This window comes from Thamnophis sirtalis, unplaced genomic scaffold, assembly GCF_051295495.1.
Source record: "Thamnophis sirtalis isolate CommonGarterSnake01/CBP01778 unplaced genomic scaffold, rThaSir2_p1.2 scaffold_3, whole genome shotgun sequence".
In the NCBI taxonomy this organism is placed as follows: Eukaryota; Metazoa; Chordata; class Lepidosauria; order Squamata; family Natricidae; genus Thamnophis; species Thamnophis sirtalis.
This window is the reverse complement of record NW_028261383.1, coordinates 83,316,024-83,336,266: the sequence shown is the minus strand read 5'-3', so window position 1 is coordinate 83,336,266 and position 20,243 is coordinate 83,316,024. Positions and strand designations below refer to the sequence as shown.

The window sequence follows — 20,243 nt, the reverse complement described above, 5'->3', positions numbered from 1 at the left end:
ATAATAATAAAACTAGCAATGTATGCTGATGCAAGCCAGTTCAAGTGTCGTGGTTAAAGCATCAGGCTAGCAAACAGGAGAACATGAGTTGTACCCTAGCTTGCACACAAAGTCCACTGGGTGCCCTTGGGCTAGTCGTTCTCTGTCAGCTCTAAGAAAGGAAGCTGGGCAAACCACTTCCGAAATAAAAAAAATGGTGCCAAGAAAACTGCAGGGACTTGTCGAGGCAGTTAACAGGAGTCAACAGTAACTGAAAGGTCCACCCACCCATATAAACAGTATCCTGATAAATTGATTGCAAAAGAAGACTCATTCAGAGACGTTTTCCTTTATTTGTTGATAAATCAACTAAAAACATTTAATGGATCAACAGAGCAGAAGCAGATGGGAGAAGTTTTGTGGGGAAGTTAATGAACAAGGCATGTGGATCCTGTGGCATTCTTTAGTGAATTTTCCTTAGTCTTCAACACGTCCAGGTTTATAACATGGTGCAAACTTTATTAGACGAAGTTTTCTACCACTGTAACTGATGGGGAAACAAAGTCAAAATATAAGTGTAAGAACCATGGAGGTATTCACCATTACGGCCCAGCCAAACAAAGGACTAAAATAATCAGCTAGGTTCCTTGGGATGTCCTGGCACTGGCAAGTTGGCTACCTTCCCTCACCCTCCAAACATTAATAAGGTGGGCTCTTTGGCACCACTCTATGGTTTACCTGTGACAGAACATGAATTCTGAGTGAATACTGATAGTCTATTTGAAATGAGGATCAGTTCACACTTTTTTTTAAAGCCTAGACATTCTGGGCTACCTAGAAAAATGGTCTCTTCTCCAGGTGCAGGGAGTCGGCCATATACTTACGCATATGCATTGCAGAAACCACACCGGTTGCCATAGGTTTTGCCATTAGAAGCACAGTGGGGTCTTTTCTCTAAAGTGCATATGGATTTTGGGTACCCCTTGCAATAGATCTGTGGGAGAAAACCGAATGATTTGTTTGATGGAGCTGCCTGATCTATTTATCAAGAAGGCAGGACCACAGAACTTACGATCATAACATGAACACCCAATCTTTGACAAACTGATTATTGTTATACTCCCAAACTGTGATTGCTTTTTCTGAAACATAAAAAGCACAATCCTATTCGCTCCTATTCCCCAAATATCCATCCCCCATTTGTGATGTCAGACAATGGATTTTTTCTTTTGATGAACTATGTCTTGTATCTTTAAGCTACCATTCATATAAAATAATAAAAGTAACTTCTTTATTTTATCATGTATAGTTATGGTTCATAACTTTCCTTAAATGATTTTTGTCTTCTAAAAGTTAGGTATTATAATATATAATTATAAAGAATTAAACAATAAATATACTTTCTCTTCTGTTGGTTAAAGGAACATCATTTAATAAGAATAAGCTGGTTCTCACCTCAAGATCAGGTATCTTTGCAGCAGCATCTGGAACAAAAAAAGTACAAAATATAAACATTTGAAACAATGCCTTATTAGCTTTTTTAAAACTTTAATTTATATATGTGTGTGTTTGCACCCTGTCCAACCCTTCCCACTTTCCATTGGAAAATTGACTAGCTGAAAAAAAAATTAAACAAGTAATACTGGTGCTAGCATGTTATAAAGCAGATCCAATGCAAAGCCACTGTTTTGATTTTATTAGAAAATATGTGTACTTTATACATGAAACCTTCATTTCATTTCCATTGCAGATGTTGCAATGTGCTGAAAAAACAACTTTGCAACCACCACTTGTGTTCATGACTTGTGCAGTATCCCTCAGTCACATGGTCACCATTTCAGTCAGTATGCATTGTTCTGTGCTTGTCCTATTGTTTCCCCTCCCTTTCAAAGTGGAGAGATTGGAGAGAAAGGGATTACATGATACTTAGCAGGCAATTAAAGTAGAATAGACGTAGAAAGCAATGTGCTGGTGCCTAATGGGGGCCACAAGCACATTCAGAAATACCTGCTGTATTCCCCATGTTGTACCTATTTACTCTCTTCAAATATTTATTCCCTTTGTAGTAGTTACGCTAGAATCAGTGACGTGCAGTCAGGGGAGGCAGGGGAGGCGGGGCCTCACCACTGTCATCATGAAAAGAAAAAAAAAATTAAAAGGAAAAAGGCTGAGGTAGTTGCTGCCAGAGTCACAGTGGATGACTCTGCTTAGTGCTTAACTGTTTAAAAAAAGCCTCTAAAAAGTGCCCTCTACAGGGGGAGGTGGGAGAACCACGTGCCTCATTTAGTCTGACTTTATGATTACTTGAGCAGAGTTAAGCAAGGGTTAAAAGCCAAAAAATTATTTATGTAGATGAGGCAAGTGGTTCTCTTGCCTCCTGCTGTAGAGGGCATTTTTAGAGGCTTTTTAAAACAGCTAAGCAGAGTCATCCATTGGGGACTCTGGCAGCAGCTAACCCAGCTGGAAAAGGTATGTGGGTTGGAGTGAGGGGGAGGAATTCAAAATTAATGTAATTTGTAAGTAATTGTATGTAATGTGTATGTCTGTTTGCGCGTGCACGGGTGCTTTTCTTCACTCAGAGGGAGAGGCAGGGAGGGCAGCCCACCAGCTTTCTTTCTCTGTGTCGGGGCACCCCACCAGCAGAGGCAGATCTTTTACCCGCCTCTGCTGGCAGGCTTGCTCTTTCTTTCTTTCTTTCTTTCTTTCTTTCTTTCTTTCTTTCTTTCTTTCTTTCTTTCTTTCTTTCTTTCTTTCTTTCTTTCTTTCTTTCTTTCTTTCTAGAAAGCGGCTTTTGGCCGCCCCGGCACTATGGCACTATGTCTGACATAGAGGCGGGATGCCTTTATATCGGACATAGCAGCAGGGCGGCTTTTGGCCACTTTCAAGAAAGCTTTCAAGAAAAGTGGACTTAAGCTGCTTTCAATAAAGCTTTCTTGAAAGCGGGCAAAAGCTGCCCTGCCGCTATGTCCGGCATAGACATAGTGGCAGGGCAACCAAAAGCCACTTTCTTTCTTTTTGCCTCACCAGCCATAAACCTCACCGCACATCACTGGCTAGAATCAGAGTAAGCATTCCAAAGTTTAGCAAAAAATGAAAGAATAGTCACAGTCATGTGATTTTCCACTTATCAGTCATTTTGTTTATTAATGAGTTTCCAATTAGGGCTGTTAACTGAGGTCTCCCTCTACACAGAATGCTGATGTGAATAATTCACAAATTCTGTGATAAGGTAAAGGTTTCCCTTGCACATATGTTCTAGTTTTTCCCGATTCCAGAGGTGTGTGTGCTCATCTCCATTTCAAAGCTGAAGAGCCAGCATTGTCCAAAGACGTCTCTGTGGTGATGTGGCCAGCATGACTAAATGCCAAAGGCACATGGAACGCTGTTACCTTCTCACCAAAGTGGTCCCTATTTTTCTACTTGCATTTTACATGCTTTTGAACTGCTAGGTTGGCAGAAGCTGGGACAAGTAACAGGAGCTCACTCAGTTACACGTCACTAAGGATTTGAACTGCCAAATTGCTGACCTTTCTGATCAATAAGCTCAGTGTCTTAGCCACTGAGCCACTGCATCCCTGTAATACTTGAACATTAAAACTAAAAAGTGAATAAAACTATTGTGATTGATATATATATATATTTGACAAACTGACAACAGGATTAGATGTTTGATAGAAAGCACGCAGTGTTATTTTCTTCTTATACCTCATCAGCTTTAAGTAAAATTATGCCTGCCCTCTAAGTTGCTTCACATTCTCCAAACACTACAAGTCACAGATTAAAAACAGTTGGTGTAGAGGATCTTCTAGTGAGATGGTCAAATCTGCATCAACAGCCTCCTGGTTTCATTTCTATCTTATAAAGAAAGCCCTGAGCTTGAACCATTGTCAACTAAAGCAACCTTGAGGAAGTCTTTGGTCTTTTTTTAGATGACAGATTTAATGAAATATGGGTCCTTAGAGCAAATGTTCCAAAATGAAAAGTTTTGAGTAAGAAATCCAACTCACCAGAATACAAGAAGAACATTGCCAGAGCAAGCAGCAGAAAGACTCCGCCCTTCATGATTGTGCAAGTGAGTTTGGTTGAAGTAGGTCTTTTTGGATGCAGTAGATGCTGAGGGTTAAACCTCAAAGCTCTCTCATGTCTTATATATGCACATCCCTGCTTCTTTGGTGATGTAATCTCTTCATCTCAATACAATCACATGTGAAAGTTTGACATTGCTGAAATATGCAGGAAGCAGCACCAATTAAACAAAAATGTCTATGCAAATTATCCAGGAAGCTAGAAACATGTGGCCTCCAAAAATGAAGGAACTGGCCAAAAATATAGGCTAATATCTTGGTCAGGGCCACTTTTAATTTCAATGGTATTGAGACTTATTTTGTAGGCTCCAACTCAGGGCTTTCTTAACATATGGGCTTTCCCATAGGCCCCACAAGCCTAGGGGCCCCATACTAATCTGTTTATGTTAACCCTTCAATGCACCTTGTATCATATAAACACAGCAGCATATTTATTACATTTTACTGTAATTTTTAATTAATACTAACATGCATTTAGTAATTAACATTGGTTTTAATGCCACAAATGCTTGCTATAATAGGAAATTTGTAGTAATTTCATACTAATCTGAATGGCTTACTGAGTTTTATTGTGTTTTTCAAGCCTTGTGTACTGTTCAAATGTTGATTAGTTGTTGCTGCACAACGTGTTTTTAATATATCACCACCGATTTTGTTGGAAGGGCCAATAAAATAAATATATGTTTAATTTTATCACCCATTTACATTTTTATTCCTGTGAGTAGTTGTCGTAGGGGTCCCAATACGCTGCTTTGCCCAAGGCCCATAATGCTGTTAAGACGGCCCTGCTCCAACTGTTCCTTTTTCTTTACATAAGCTCTTCACCTCCCCTGGCCATTACTCTATGGATCTTTAAAAATTAAAAAAGGATTTGTAAGACATTTTTAGTAAGGACAAAAATGTGGCATATGTGTTGATTTAGATCATTTTTTAAAAAGACCTCTGAATGATTTCCCAGCTGTTCTTCTCAAAGTAGCTCTCACATGAAAGTTGGGGCTCTCAGTATGAATCTGCAAAACTTCATTTGACACCTTTCACTCATTTTATGGGAAAGATAATGAGTGGGTTTATGCTATTCCAAGTCGATACTAATCTAAAATGAGATCCAAAGTAATAATGTGAATGCTACCATTCACAAAATTATGCAGTTTTCTATTCAGTTTCCTAATCCTGCCTCTATAGAACTTGATTATTTTTTTGAATGTATCCGGTGGACCAGTGGTGAGTTGCACTTACCATCACTACTGGTTCACTGATCGCGCACGCACCTGAGTTGTGCTGCACGCGCATGCGCAATCTACCGTCCCTGCGACAACCAGCTGATTGTTGAGGCTAGTGCAAGCTCCACATGTTGTGTGTGTGCGCGCAATTTGCCTTTTGCCATAAATACAGGTATAGAGCATGAGTGGGCAGGCCAAAAGACCCACTGTACTGGTTTGCTCTCCGCTGCTCCGAGCCACTACTGGTTTGGCTGAACCGGGCCAAACTGGCAGAAATCCACCTTTGCCGTAGGGTAGTTTTGTTCAACATGCTTTTTACTAGTGTCATTTCTGGAAAACATACTTATATCCTTGGTACTTTTGTGTAATATAATATTACTATTGATTGCATAACTAAAAGCAAGCAAGAAAAATGTGAATAGGGAAATAAGGATTGCATGTTGAATAACGGTTCATCGGAGAACAGGAAACAGAGATGTTGACTTATAAGAACATCAAAAATTAATGGCAATGTCACACGATATAACAATTGCTGCAACAGCTGAAGTTACAGACATCAAACTGAGTGTCAATTTTTTGGTAAGAGAGACCTTTGATTGAAATTTCTGTTCACTTATCTTGAAATGGCCCTGTTGATTCCTTTTGAACTGGATGGGTGTCTGAAGTGTTCAAAACATCAAAAAAATATTACAATAATAACAACAGTAAGAGTTTAGTGTTAGAATTTAGTAAATTTATAGGCCACCTAATTCTCACATCCACAAGATCCTTGAATCATATTTCTCTTCCCCTAGGGATGTTGAAGTGTAGAATTATAACATTATAGGAAATTGTAGGAATTGTTTCTTAATTGACTGGTTAAATTTATTTTATTTATTCATTAAGTTTGTTTTTGCATTCACTTAAAAGTCCTGGACTACACAACACCATTCCACTCTCCATTTGAGAGACCGCCTTCTGCCAATTACCTCCCTGCGTCCCATCAGATTGCACAGGGTAGGCCTCCTCCGAATTCCATTCGCCAGTCAGTGCCGACTGGCGACTACACGGAGGAGAGCCTTCTCAGTTGCAGCTCCGACGCTATGGAACAATCTCCCCGTGGAGATCCGCACCCTCACCACCGCCCAGGCCTTCCGCACGGCCCTTAAGATCTGGCTATCCCGTCAGGCCTGGGGATAAAAAAATCTTAGTTCGTCCCCTCCCGAATGATGAATGAATGTTGTGCTCTATTTTTAATATTATGTATTGTCTTATGTTTTTGTCTTTGTACCCCCTTCCCCGTGTTTTGTAAGCCGCCCTGAGTCCCCTCAGGGAAAAGGGCGGCCTATAAATTATAATAAACATTCCAAACATTCCAAACATTCCATCTATGAGAAGGGCAAAATATGGAACAAGTCAAAGCAGTGCACTACAATACAAACAATTCAAAAAGTAAACATCCAGAAAATATAAGTCAGATTCTAACCTCCATAAGGTGTTCTTTCCTGACTACAGTCCAAGAACTGTGGAAAGAGCCAGCTTTTAAGGGCGGACTTAAGCTTTCTTTGTGACTGTGGAATGCAGGGAACACATGAAAACCATCTTGTTAAGAAATGGTCATTAAATTTTGAAACTATAAACATTTGTTCCAGTCATAAGGAAGTCATGAAGGAAGGAAGGCATTTAAGGACCGATAAGGCACAATACAAGGGACACGGTGAGTCAGTGGCTAAGACACTGAGCTTGTTGATCAGAAAGGTCAGCAGTTCAGCGGTTCGAATCCCTAGCACTGTGTAAAAGAGTGAGTCCCAGTTTCTGTCAACCTAGCATGTACAAATGCAAGTAGAAAAATAGGAACCACTTTTGGTGGGAAGGTAACGGCACTCCATGCATCTTTGGTGTTTAGTCATGCCAGCCACATGACCACAAAGATGTCTTTGGACAGTACTGGCTCTTCGGCTTTGTAACGGAGATGAGCACTGCCCCCTAGAGTCAGGAATGATTAGCACATATGTGCAAGGGGAACTTTTACCTTTAAGACACAGTGATAATGTTTACACCATAACTGATAGACCATTCTTCAGAACATACTTTTGATTTCAGATTGGTTATTTAGGGTATTTTCATATTATGCTTTAGTATCTCAGTCAGCCATATTATCTTTTTCTTTGATTTAGGGTATTTTTAATTTTACTTCCCTTTATAGTCTTAAAATATCAATATTAATCTCAATTGCATTAAACTTTCTGGGATCGTACATCAGTTTCACAATGACTTTCTATGCGGTTTCTATATTCAGATGAAGTCAATTCACTTGAAGGCAGGAAAATGGAAACCTTCTTGTTATATAATAATGATTGGAACAATATTCTCCCTCCAGGCTATCCTTGGAGGGGGAGTATCCCTGGAGGGATGTTTCCTTGGCATAACAAGTAGGTATAACACAGTCTTCCAGGAAGCCCATATGCAAAGCACTTTAAGATTGAACTTGTTAGTAGACTGTTCTCCCCTTCCTCCCAGAGGATTGGTGAACTATTTTGCAATGAAAGTATCTAGTATGATTCACTCAAATTCCTTCCAAATCGAGTTAGTGTGTGCCAAATCTAGTCCATGGATGTGTTTTCAAGAACATCAATTTCAGCTGTTCTATAACTGTGTTACAGAAGGTTCAGTTCCACCAGTTTGGCCCTTTGAGAGACAGGGTGGGTGATTCAAAAATGGGAAGGGACCTTCTCAGTAGCCTCAAAGTTCCACTTCCAGTTGTAAGTCTGTCCTACTGCTCACCCCCCACACACAAGCAGGGGACTCTAGACCACTGGTGTCAAATTCAAGGACCGGGGCCCAAATCCGCCCTGCAGGGTACTTAGATCTTGTCTGCAGGACTGCCCTGGAAACAGTGAAGGACCGATTCACAGTGCCTCTGCCAGTGAAAATGGAGCTCAGGAGCCCGTTTTTGCTGGCAGAGCGCTCAGGTCCCCACAGGCACAGGCACTCCCGACATGAGTGACATCAAGCTGGCCATGCCCACTTTGGCCATGCCCTGGCCTCCATCAAACACAACCCTACTGCAGCCCTCAATGAAATTGAGTTTTACACCCCTGCTCCAGACCATGTCAGACAAATGGCTGTTCTTAAAAACATCCAGTGATAGCACATTCAACCCTTTATAAAGTCTCCCAGCTGAGAAAAAAATGACCAAGCCATGTTGCTCTCCCTTTGTTTCATTCACTGTTGGAAAAGAGCATTTCCATTTGCTTTCTTTCAATAGGCAGGGGGAGAGAGACCAGATGTTGGCAAAGCATGTTCCCTTGGGTGTTATAATTATATTTTGCATAATCAATGCAATTGTCCAGATGTAGATTGCAAGGTTTTCCAATGACGTACTGTATGACAGAGGGAAGATGCAAAGAAGCAACCAGATTCCATTCTCACATTCCCCTTCCCTACTCTCATGTGCTCAAAACTAAAGCAGACAACCAGAATTAGAGTGGAAGGGAACTCAAGCCAAGAGCTAAGCCGGATAAAACCTAATTTCTCCCCTCTTCAAAACTTTTCCTGTTTCTTGTTCCAGTACATGGTTTCTTAACACTGAAGCAGAATTTGTCAAGCTATGTCAGTTACTGTCAGTTTGCAATACATTTACCAAGGCAATAATATGGCAATACAGAGAATAGTGCAGGGAAAGGATCATGTGACAAAGGCACTTTCAATGTGGGCTCATTTGGGAGGTCTGCAGAGTGCAAAAACTTTTTTTAATCTACCTCTTCAAAATCTTGTGTCTTATACTCTGGTGCATCTTACAGTCCAAAAAAAAATACAGTACATTTTTAAAAGCTATGAATAAAAGAAAATGTGAATATTTAAAGAAGTAAAAAAAAAGCTGTATGTTAAAAACTGCTTCTTGGAGAACAGGAAACAGATGCTGACTTATAACTACATGAAAATTAATGACAATAATGCATTGAATAGCAATTGCCATAGCAAGTGAAATGACAGCCAAATCTGGTATCAATTTTTTGGTTAAGGAGAGCCTTGATTCAAATTTTTGTTTATTTATCTTAAACATGGCGCCATTGATTCCATTCAAAATGGTTGGGTGTTTGAGACGTGCAGAACATAAAAATAGGTAAGTGTGGAATATTATAATAATAACAATAGTAATAGTAATTTATTAAATTTATCTTATGCTCAACTCCCAGTGACTCCCATTGACAATTTTTACACATGAAGATATCAATACAGATCAGGATTGTTTGATATACAGATTAGCCTTTCTATATACAGACCACAGTACCGGTATTGCATGTCTCTATTGAATTTAGCATGTTCTCTTTGGTGAGTCACCTGAACAACAAATTTCTAGCTCTTTACAACAGAACCATTACAACTATCCAGACTCCACTGATTTAGGAATTTAGTAAATTTTATACTATTCCGAATTCCCAGTGTCAATCTTCATATGTGAGGATATCACCAATGGATGTTTGATATGTAGCTTAGCCCTTCTACATAAGGGTTGGTGTATATGTATCTATTGAATTCAGCACATCCTCTTTGGTGAGACAGCATACAGTCACCTGTACATCACATTTCTAGCTTTTTATAACAAAACCACTGCAACAATCCAGATTCCACTGATTGGAAGAAGAAATATTTGTGGCTAAGGAGAAAATTGCACCCCACTTTTATGATGGCAGGAGGAGGTAAACCCATTTATTAAAAAAGCAGGAGGAATTTCATATGGAAAAAAATCATCTGTTTGAATTTAGGAATAATAACTTCTTAAGGGGCAATTTCAAGGTTGCACCAGCCAACTTGACCACCATCTCTACAAGAAAGATACCACCTTGAACTCCAATATTCTCTATGTGTTAACTGAGGTTAAGATTTTTTAAAAAGATGAACTTTTTTTAATTATTTAGTCTTCTCCCAATGCTTGGGGGGAAAGCCGGGCCTTCAAAACGTTAAGTTACTGGTGACTGTATTGAAGAATCTGATCTTTCTTTCATTCTCAATAAGTGTATAAAAATTGGCCCATCCAAAGTCATTTATTTACAGACACACCCCAGCCATGAAGTTCTTTAATAATATTTCTCTTTCCCAAGGTATGTTCAAATAAGGAATTGTGACATTATGGGAAATTGTAGGTGTGGTTTATTGATGGATCGATTACATTTAATACATTTATTAATTATTATGTTTATGCCCTCACATCTTTAATTTCTAGGCTAACTAAACCCACTGCGTTTACAAAAAGAGTCAAGTCAAATCAATGCACTTCTATACAAACAATTCAAAAAGTTAACATCCAGAAAAAGTAAGTCAGATTCTAATCCCCTTAAGGTGTTCTCCCTCACCAGCTCAAGGCATGTTTTTAAGAGTAGATTTAAATAGGCTAGCAATATTACATTTCTTTGTGATTATGGAACCCAGGAAACATATGAAAACCAGCTTCTAATGAAATTGTTATCAAATTTTAAAACTGTAAACATTTTTTCTCAGCCATAAGGAAATAATAAGGAAGGACAGCATTCAAAGGGCACAATGATAATTTGTACATTGCAGTCAGTAGAGGCTAGTAAAATTATCCTTCAGAACTTACCTTTAGTTTGGATTTGGTTATTTAGAATATTTTTCATGTTATAGGTTAGTCTCTCAATATCCCCTTTTCTTTGATTTGGGCTATATTTAATTTTACTTCACTGAAAATAAATTCATAACAAAAATTTACAAATATTTATTAGAAGTAACATTAGAAGAAGAAAAAGTCAAAGGTTGCATGATAGCATGGGCCAAAACTTTTGGCTACAACATAGATCTAGTGGATTGGGGAAGAATTTGGAACACAAATTATAAACTAACATGATCAGCAGCACTTAAAGAAAATATGTACAAAATGTTTTATCATTGGCATTTACCACCAACAAGATTGGCTAAAATGTACCCAAACCTGAACCTGACCTGCTGGAAGTGTAATAAAGTACAAGGGACTTATTATCACATATGGTGGACCTGCCCGGAAACACAAAAATATTGGACAAAAATTTGGAAATGGGTGCAAGAAATTACAGGATAAAATACAAACCCGAAATCTTTCTACTGGGAATAATCAAAGGGAAATATACAAAGAAAATTAAGTACATATTAACACATCTGCTAACTACAGCTAGAATACATTTGCCCAATGCTGGAAACAAAATAATATCCCCTCAGACGAATTAGTGATAAAAAAAACTTTGGATTGTGCAGAGATGGACAAATTAATACTGAAATTAAAAGATAAAGAAGAGTCGGAATATTATGAAATTTGGAACAATTGGTACAAATGGCTGCAAAACAAGAATACAATTAATTAAGCCCAAAAACTATATATAAATATATATAGAACTGTGTATAAAGGTGTGTAAATATAGAAGCAAAATATTACATACATGTACAGGTATGAGGACATAACAATGTTGATGTAATGACTGTAAGGTGTTGTAGAAGGGAAAAAAATAATAAAATCTGCTAAAAAAAAACACAATAATTTTACTTCACTGTAAATCACCCAGAATCAGGCAGTCTTGAAATATAAATATTAATTTAAAATGCAATAATCTCTGTGAGATCATTTGGTAGTGTCACATTGACTACTTTCTGTATGGTTTCTGTACAGTACTCAGATGGAGCCAATCCAACAGAAGTCAGGGGAATGGCAAACTTCTTGCTGATATTACTTGCAAGAAGCCCCTCTCTCCACGCTACACCTGGACAGGGATTTATTTCCCTGTTCTGACATATCAAGCAGATACAACACAGTCTTGGAATTCTTCCAAGAAGCCTGGAGGCAAAGTATCCTAAGATGCTGGTGGACCATTCTCCTCAGCTCCCAGAGGCAGGGCTCTCTTAACAGCATCATAGGCCCCAAGCAAAGCAGTGTACTGGGTCCCCTACAACAACTACTCACAGGAATAAAAATGTAAATGGTCGATAAAATTAAAAATATATTTATTTTATTGGCACTTCCAATTAAGTCGGTGTCGGTATGGGGCCCCTATGCTCGTGGGACTCATGGGCAAGTACCCATCAGGCCCATGCATTAAGACAGCCCTGACCAGAGGACTAGTGCACTATTTTGTAATGCTCAATGAAGACATGTAGCATGATCAACCTTACACTCTTCCCAATCTATGTTTACTCAGCATGTGCCAATTTCAGCCCATGTATGTGTTTCCCAGCTCAGAAGTTTCAGTTCTTTTCCAGCCCAGAAGTTTCAGCTCTTCTGTAATTTTGCTACAGAAAAATAAGCTTCACCAGTTTGGCCCTTTGGGAGGTAGTTTGGGTCATTCAAGAGAAGGAAGTGACCATCTCAGTGGCCTTCCACATCTATTTGCAATTTTGCCCTCTCCCCCTCCTTTGGAGAAATTAGTCCAAATATTTCAGATTGATCCCTTCTCTAAAGTCCTTAAAGGCTTTCATTGAACCCTGGCAAGATGGAATTACTGCTTATATATATGGGTACTCTACACACCCTATTTTGTCTCTGGTTGGGTGGCTGTCTGAAGAGAATAAGGAAGATGACTGTGATGAATATTTGCAGTATCTGTTGCCCATTTAGATTTTCAGCCAAGAAAATCAACTTCACACAGAAGCTAACTTTGCACCTTGATTCTTGAACCTTCACTTCAGCTGCAAGAAAAGCAATGTGTGTTCAATGGAATTATATGCTATTCCGTAGATCTTCCTACGTTGTCTAATAGCACAAGTTAAAGGTTCCACACAGATATTAAAAAACAAAGGTGAAAGAAAGCTTGTCTGATTCCTCTAAATAAAGCAGGAGAAAATAATGCATTAATCTTTACTTTAGATGTGGGCAACTTCTATAGCATCTTTATCTGATTTATGAATTCCAAAGGAAATCCAAACCTTTTTAGTGCAATATACATATTTTGTTTATATCTTTTATCAAAGATTTTTTCAGCATCAACTAATACAATCACAAACATCTTTATTTTTATTCAAATCTATTAAAGCTACAATTACAAAACATAATTCTGTTTGTTGCTTAGCTAATTTTTATAAACTTGCTTGATAATTCTTAATAACGAACAGTATTACTTGCTGTAATCTGTTAATTATGCTGCTGTTAAATCTATTAGTCAATGAGATTAAATGACAGTTAGGCCACCATGTGTGATCTTTATCTGCTTTTGATATAACTGCTATATAAGCCTACTTAAATGCTAGCAATTAAAATCCCTTATTAAATATAACTTAATGTACTTGATGAAGTATACCAAAAGATGTGTAAATACCACTCAATAGGTTCTGTTATTTTACCATTTGCCATTTTTAAAATTATTGTTGTATTCTCTACCTCAGATAATGGAGCAAAAAAATGTTATTTTACAGTATCTCAATGTGAGAGATTAGTTTTATTTAAAAAGTCCTTCATTCAATATATTTAATATATAATTCTGAATAAAATCTTTAAAATGACTGTTTATATCCCCTGAAGTTTTATACATTTCATCTGTTTCACCTCTGATAATTGGAATCATTACTCTTATCTTCCTTTTGTTTTAAGCAATTAGGCAAGTTCTTACCAAGTCTACCATAATTTCTGTCATAAACATGTTAGCATAAATTCTGTCTGTTGTGATATTATAGTAGTTAATTTATATTTCTTTTTCTGTATTTTTCTGTATGAAACGGTAGATATCTATCTAACTACCTATGCCCATAAATGTTGTCTTTGTCATTGAAACTATTTTCCTTTTTATTTTTAGTCTTGTTTTTGTATGATTCATAGAAAGAATACCTCAAAGACATGCTTTATATGCTTCCCATTCAAAAATTTGAGAACTTTAAGTTTCTGAATTCAGACCATAATAATAGAAGGACTTAATCCTCATTTGTGGTACAAATTCTTTATCATTCAATAAAGAAACAATTCCCAATACCTTAATGAGCTTTGAAATGCACATTCCATATATGCACTTTAAGAATATATATAACAAATATCAACAAATTCCTTTTTATAGGTGTTAATTGTTTCCCTCATAATTTTTCTTTTCTGTGCTGGTGTATTTCAGGACCAGATAACCCTTGTTATTATAAATGGACTAATTCAAATGTTGAAGAGATTCATGCAACCTAATAAGAAAGACTACATTAGGTCCATAAACATTAATAATAGCTATGTAGTTTCAGCTATTTTAACACATAGAATTAAATAATACTCATTTGCATCACTAATCAGTTGTACGTCAATTGGGAATCTTTTTTAAACTGAAATAACCACACCTTTAGCTTCTGCCAAAGAAGCAATGAGGTAAACCTGTCCTACCCAAGCCTTCATTAATTGATATCCATCTTGTTCCATTGCATGATTCTCCTGTAGATAAGCAACATACGCACTTAATAATTTTAAATATGCTAAGATTACATTTGTTTCTTGGGTTCTCACAAGCTTTTTATATTAAGACTAACCAACTTCATAAACTTGATTTTGGCCTACTTATTAATATTCTCTCAATAGCAATTCATTCACCTCTATGGCTTATAAAACCTCATATAAAAACAATAACATTAATAAAAAAGAGTCTTATAGTAAATAAATATAATTAAATAATAATACAATACAATAGCAGAGTTGGAAGGGACCTTGGAGGTCTTCTAGTCCAACCCCCTGCCTAGGCAGGAAACCCTATATCATTTCAGACAAATGGCTATCCAACATCTTCTTAAAGACTTCCAGTGTTGGGGCATTCACAACTTCTGGAGGCAAGCTGTTCCACTGATTAATTGTTCTAACTGTCAGGAATATTCTCCTCAGTTCTAAGTTGCATCTCTCCTTGATTAGTTTCCACCCATCGCTTCTTGTTCTACCCTCAGGTACCTTGGAAAATAGTTTGACTCCCTCTTCTTTGTGGCAACCCCTGAGATATTGGAACACTGCTATCATGTCTCCCCTAGTCCTTCTTTCTATTAAACTAGACATACCCAGTTCCTGCAACCGTTCTTCATATGTTTTAGTCTCCAGTCCTCCAATCATGTTTGTTGCTCTTCTCTGCACTCTATCTAGAGTCTCCACATCTTTTCTACATCGTCGCGACCAAAACTGAATGCAGTACTCCAAGTGTGGCCTTACCAAGGTATTATAAAGTTGTATTAACACTTCACGTGATCTTGATTCTATCCCTCTGTTTATGCAGCCTAGAACTGTGTTGGCTTTTTTGGCAGCTGCTACACACTGTTGGCTCATATTTAAATGGTTGTCCACTAGGACTCCAAGATCCCTTTAACAGTTACTACAGTTGAGCAAGGTACCACCTATACTGCACCTGTGCATTTCGTTTTTGTTGCCTAAATATAGAACTTTACTCTTTTCACCATTGAATTTCATTTTATTAGATAGTGCCCAATGTTCACGTTTGTCAAGATCCTTCTGTACCTTTAGCCTATCTTCTGGAGTGTTGGCTATTCCTGCTAGCTTGGATCACCCCCACCCTGACACAGACCTCACAAGAGCCATTTAATGGGCTTCATCCTGCTCTGGGTTCCCCAGGCCTGCTGGCAGAACAAGGTCTTCAGTGCCTTCTGAAAGAGTGCTAGAGTGGGGGCCATTCTAATCTCTTGGAATGATGTTCCAGAGAGAGGGAGCCAACACCAAGAAGGTTCTGGCTCCCACCAGGTGTATCTCCCTAGGGGATGGGACCTGCAACATTCCTTGCCTCCCCACTCTGATGGGTTAATGTGGGTTAATGAGCACGTTGCAATAGTGAAGATGGGAAGTGATTAGAGTTTATAAATATAAAATGTAAAGAAAGAGTTCAGGGGGAAAATTAAATATAGGAACTTTTAAAGAAAATGTTTACTAGAGAACTGATTTAGGCAAAGACTTCTCCTGCAGTTGATTCCATAGAATTACAGTCTAGGGGTGGGCTGCTGGGGGTTCGCAGGGAGAACCTGTAGCTAAGATTCTGTGCAGTTTGGAGAATGAGACTGCTGGGCTGGAAATTGCAAATTGACAGAACCCTGAGATGCGAGAAAACTATACAAATACGCCAACATAAATAATCTTGCGGATTTTATATATAGATGTGTGAAAAATTTCCATGTTTTCTTTATTTATCAAGCAATAGTGAAAAAGAAGCAAGTCAAACTGCATGGACTCAGAATGGACTCCTAGAATCTCCTTAATGTGGTACACATCCCTTTCCCTGGAGCTTCTAACAAGTATAGACAATGGGGAAAGTTGGATTCACTTAATAACTATGTGATTTCCTTGAAGACAGAAGCAAAAAGGTCATAAAATCATGCACAACTCACTTAACAACTAATTTAGTAAGGAAAGTTTCAATCCCAACTGTGGTCATCTTGTTTTTTCCCCCTGTAACTCTTATGTATGTTTATTTGGATATCTGTAATCTCTGCTTTTAAATAAATGCTTTTGCATTTTTAAATACAATCCAATATTTCTAGATTTGACTTTAAATCTGTTTCGATTACATCCATCTTAATCATTTACTTCTGTTGAGATTCTTGAAGGCTTTCTTTCACAAGGAACATTTGTCGATAATTCTTCTTTCCCTCTCCTCTTTCACCGTTCTTTTGACATTCATTTTTTCCATCTTTGTAGATAACAAAAATATCTTCCATACACAACCATGTACTGTTACATTCTTTTTAAGTTCATATTCAATGATGGATCAGTTGACATACTGGTAGGATGGGTTGCTATTTCTCCTAATTACTTAGCCTTCTTTACAATATATTTACTATTAAGGTAAAGGTTCCCCTTGCCCATAGATGCTGGTTGTTCCTGACTCTAGGGGGTGGTGCTCATCTCTGTTTCAAAGTCAAAGTCCGAAGACGTCTCCATGGTCATGTGGCCAGCATGACGAAATGCCAAAGGTATACGGAACGCTGTTACCTTCCCACCAAAGGTGGTTCCTATTTTTCTACTTGCATTTTTATGTGCTTTTAAACTGCTAGGTTGGCAGAAGCTGGGACAAGTAACAGGAGCTTATTCTGTTATTCGGCATGTTTCAAAGATCCATTCCAAAATCCTACTACAGTACACATTTCCTTTCTCTCCTCTCTTTATCTCTAACCACCCAAAACTGAATAAATTTATGCAAACTTTATACAAAACTATACATAGATTATATTTAAACACACATGTACACACTTAAATACTTTTCATTCATTTTGGCACTGAAGGTTTAGAGTTTGTAGGATTCTAATATATCAGTTTCTCATTTATCCTTAGGCGCCATCTGTTGGATCTTCTTCAGCAGAAATGTGAGGCAATACTATTTCAAGGTCAAGTAAGATATTTTGTCTTTACTGTCATAGTCTGCTGTGAGTCACGTGGATTTACAAAAATAGTTAAAGTTCTGGGATTGCTTTGATTGACAAATATTATTAATTGTCCAAGACTCTATTACTCAGCTATTCAAATCTGGCTGCTTTTAGCAAATGCTTTCAGGTCAAGAATTCAACTCAATTGAAAATTCCTTTGTAAAACAATATTCTCACCACTGTTTTATTCTGTTTTATTCTATACAAAGGGTAGCAGAGGATTATTTTTTAGCCATACAGATTGGTAGCAGAGAATGATTATTTTTTATGTATTTTATTTATTTAGTTTGTCACTAATGTAAAGGATAACAGGAATAAGAATAAACATGAATAAGAACACAGGAAGTGGGTACAAGAAAATGGGGACATTAGGACAGGGACATTTGGCACGATGGTGCACTGATATGTTACATCATGTAATATTATATATTATTACATTACAATACATTACGTTACGTTACGTTACGTTACATTACATTACATTATATTATATTATACTATATTGTTAATAATATAATGTAATATGCAATACTATGTATCACATAGTCATACAGATCAAATAAAGTGTGCAGTGTACAGACACCATGGTCCTTGCTGCTTAACAGTGTCAACTGTCATAGAAAACTCTCTTCAGAACAAAAGGAACCATAGATTATAACCATAGATGCAAACTTAATACTGCCATCTACTGGCTGAATACTTCTGTAGTTGTTGCAAAACAAAATACATTCTAACATGTATTCCAATAACCCTACTCAACAACTACTCCTTATAATCATCTATCTCCAGTTTACAACACAGTCCTTTCAACAGTTCCAAGAAAGCTCCATACTCATTTACATCACTCAGGTGACCCTGATAACATTGATAAACCTCCAGATGGCCTTAATGAGTTGCTAAAATAATGAAAATGACCAGCTGTCCGCAAGGAATATAAATCCTTCCATTCTCCACCATCCAGTCAGAGCTGACAAAGCTTTTTGGATGAGAAGCAAAAGGTCTTCAAAGAAAAACCAGAAAGTCCAGTTGCTTCCTGAAAAACGCACCTTTGGTACTCCTTATCACAGTCCCATTTCTCATCTTAGTTTTGTCTCCTATTGTTGTTTTTTTATTCTTATCCTTCATTTTCCTCTTCTTCTGTGGACAGCTCTCCTGGCTGTCTGCTGCTGTGGTTTGAATGTGTTTTTCCTCTTTGGCAATATTAACTACCTGATTGCAATTCAGCTGATACAGCTCATCTGTAATTTTTGCCTTTGCATGTAAAATATCTCCTTTTGTTATGACAGAACTGTCCCCTTTAAAGGTTACTACAGTGCCTTGTTTTGTGCGTTTTTTCACTGACAAAAGATTAATTTCAAGAGCAGGGACATACAGTACATTTTTTAGAGGTACCTTTCTGTTGACACCCTGAGAAAAAGGAAAGTAAAGAAAACCATCTCCTATTTCTTTTCATTCTATTATTTGCCAACAAGCTGTGTAGTTTTTTTTTCTGTTTTACTCTGCTCAAGGTGAGTAAAGAAATTTCTGTCATTTGCCCTGTGAATCAACAAACATACCATGCTTTCAAAGATGAGGTGCAACTTTTGGATTGAAAAATATATTCATTATCTGAAGCAAAATCAGTTTTTTTTCCTTCACACTGTTGGCTTGTTGTAGTTTTTGCATTCTAGCTTTCCAGATTCTGCAGTCTGCTTTTAAATGACCCTTTTTTCTTGCACACAAAGCATTCACGTGTTTCTTGCTTCATGTAACTTTTTAAAGCAGATTCTATGATAGAACCACCATGGCTATTAATATTTGTAATTATATTTGTAATCTGAAACAGGAAGATGGTTTTGACTGAGCGATCCTTGAGGATATCTGTGAACTATCTTCTGTTTTTTCCTGGAGACAAGGGTGTCCTCAAATCTCTCAGACAAGGAAAAGTTAGAATAGAAAAGAGAACTTACCAGAGTACAAGAAGAAGAGCAGCAGAGTGAGCAGCAGAAAGCTTCCTGGCTTCATGATTCCTCACTGAACTTGATTGAGGTAGGACTCTTTGGAGCAGTTTATGCTGAACATGAGGTCTCAAAGCTTTCCCCTGGCCTTCCAGGCTGTATGTGCATACCCTGACTGTTTTGGTGATGAAGCCTCTCCCTTCCGGATGCAACTGGATGTGGAATTGGCTGTTGTTGAAATCTGTGGTAAGCTGGCCAGTTTGTAAACTTCCTTTAATACAATTACCCAAGAAGCACCTCTCTCCTGATTGAAATATTTTCATACTTCTGCACGACAATGAAGAAATTAAAGTCCTCTAGTCCATCTGCCACAATAACACCACAGACGTAACAAATGTTGATAAGAAAGATAAAAATTTCTGGCCAGCAGAATAGAATAGAAAGACATAAGGCCAGGTGGTCTTCCCTTCTTCTGAATGGTGCTGCCTTCTCCAATTTAGCTTTCCCTTTGGTCATTGGGACACAGTCTGATGGGACCTTGAGAGGGCAAATTATTCACTTTATAACTTTAATCTATCCTTCTTTTTAATGACCCAGAAAACAGGACTTATTGCCATAATTAGTATAAACCATGACAGATTGATTGGTATTAAGTTGCCAAATAGTAACTCCATCCTATGTATGACAGGAGA

At 37.6% G+C, this 20,243-nt stretch overlaps 1 protein-coding gene across 1 annotated transcript; it reads right to left on the bottom strand.

Moving 5' to 3' along the window:
- Positions 1-312: 312 nt before the first annotated feature.
- On the bottom strand, positions 313-19,646 carry LOC148048040 (ovomucoid-like). Its single transcript, XM_087709378.1, has 4 exons — positions 19,564-19,646; positions 1,435-1,463; positions 864-973; positions 313-526 (listed from the first exon to the last, which is right to left on the bottom strand). Exons 1-4 carry the CDS (start codon positions 19,616-19,618, stop codon positions 457-459), a joined length of 264 nt encoding a protein of 87 aa, XP_087565504.1. The 5' UTR covers positions 19,619-19,646; the 3' UTR covers positions 313-456.
- Between the last annotated feature and the right edge of the window lie 597 nt (positions 19,647-20,243).

Excerpts from the sequence above, each read along its gene's own strand:
- LOC148048040 (XM_087709378.1), bottom strand. The coding sequence starts at position 19,618 with ATGAAGCCAGGAAGCTTTCTGCTGCTCACTCTGCTGCTCTTCTTCTTG. Across the intron at positions 1,464-19,563 it reads GCTCTTCTTCTTGTACTCTG|ATGCTGCTGCAAAGATACCT; the intron begins GTAAGTTCTCTT and ends TTTTTGTTCCAG. Across the intron at positions 974-1,434 it reads CAAAGATACCTGATCTTGAG|ATCTATTGCAAGGGGTACCC; the intron begins GTGAGAACCAGC and ends TTTCTCCCACAG.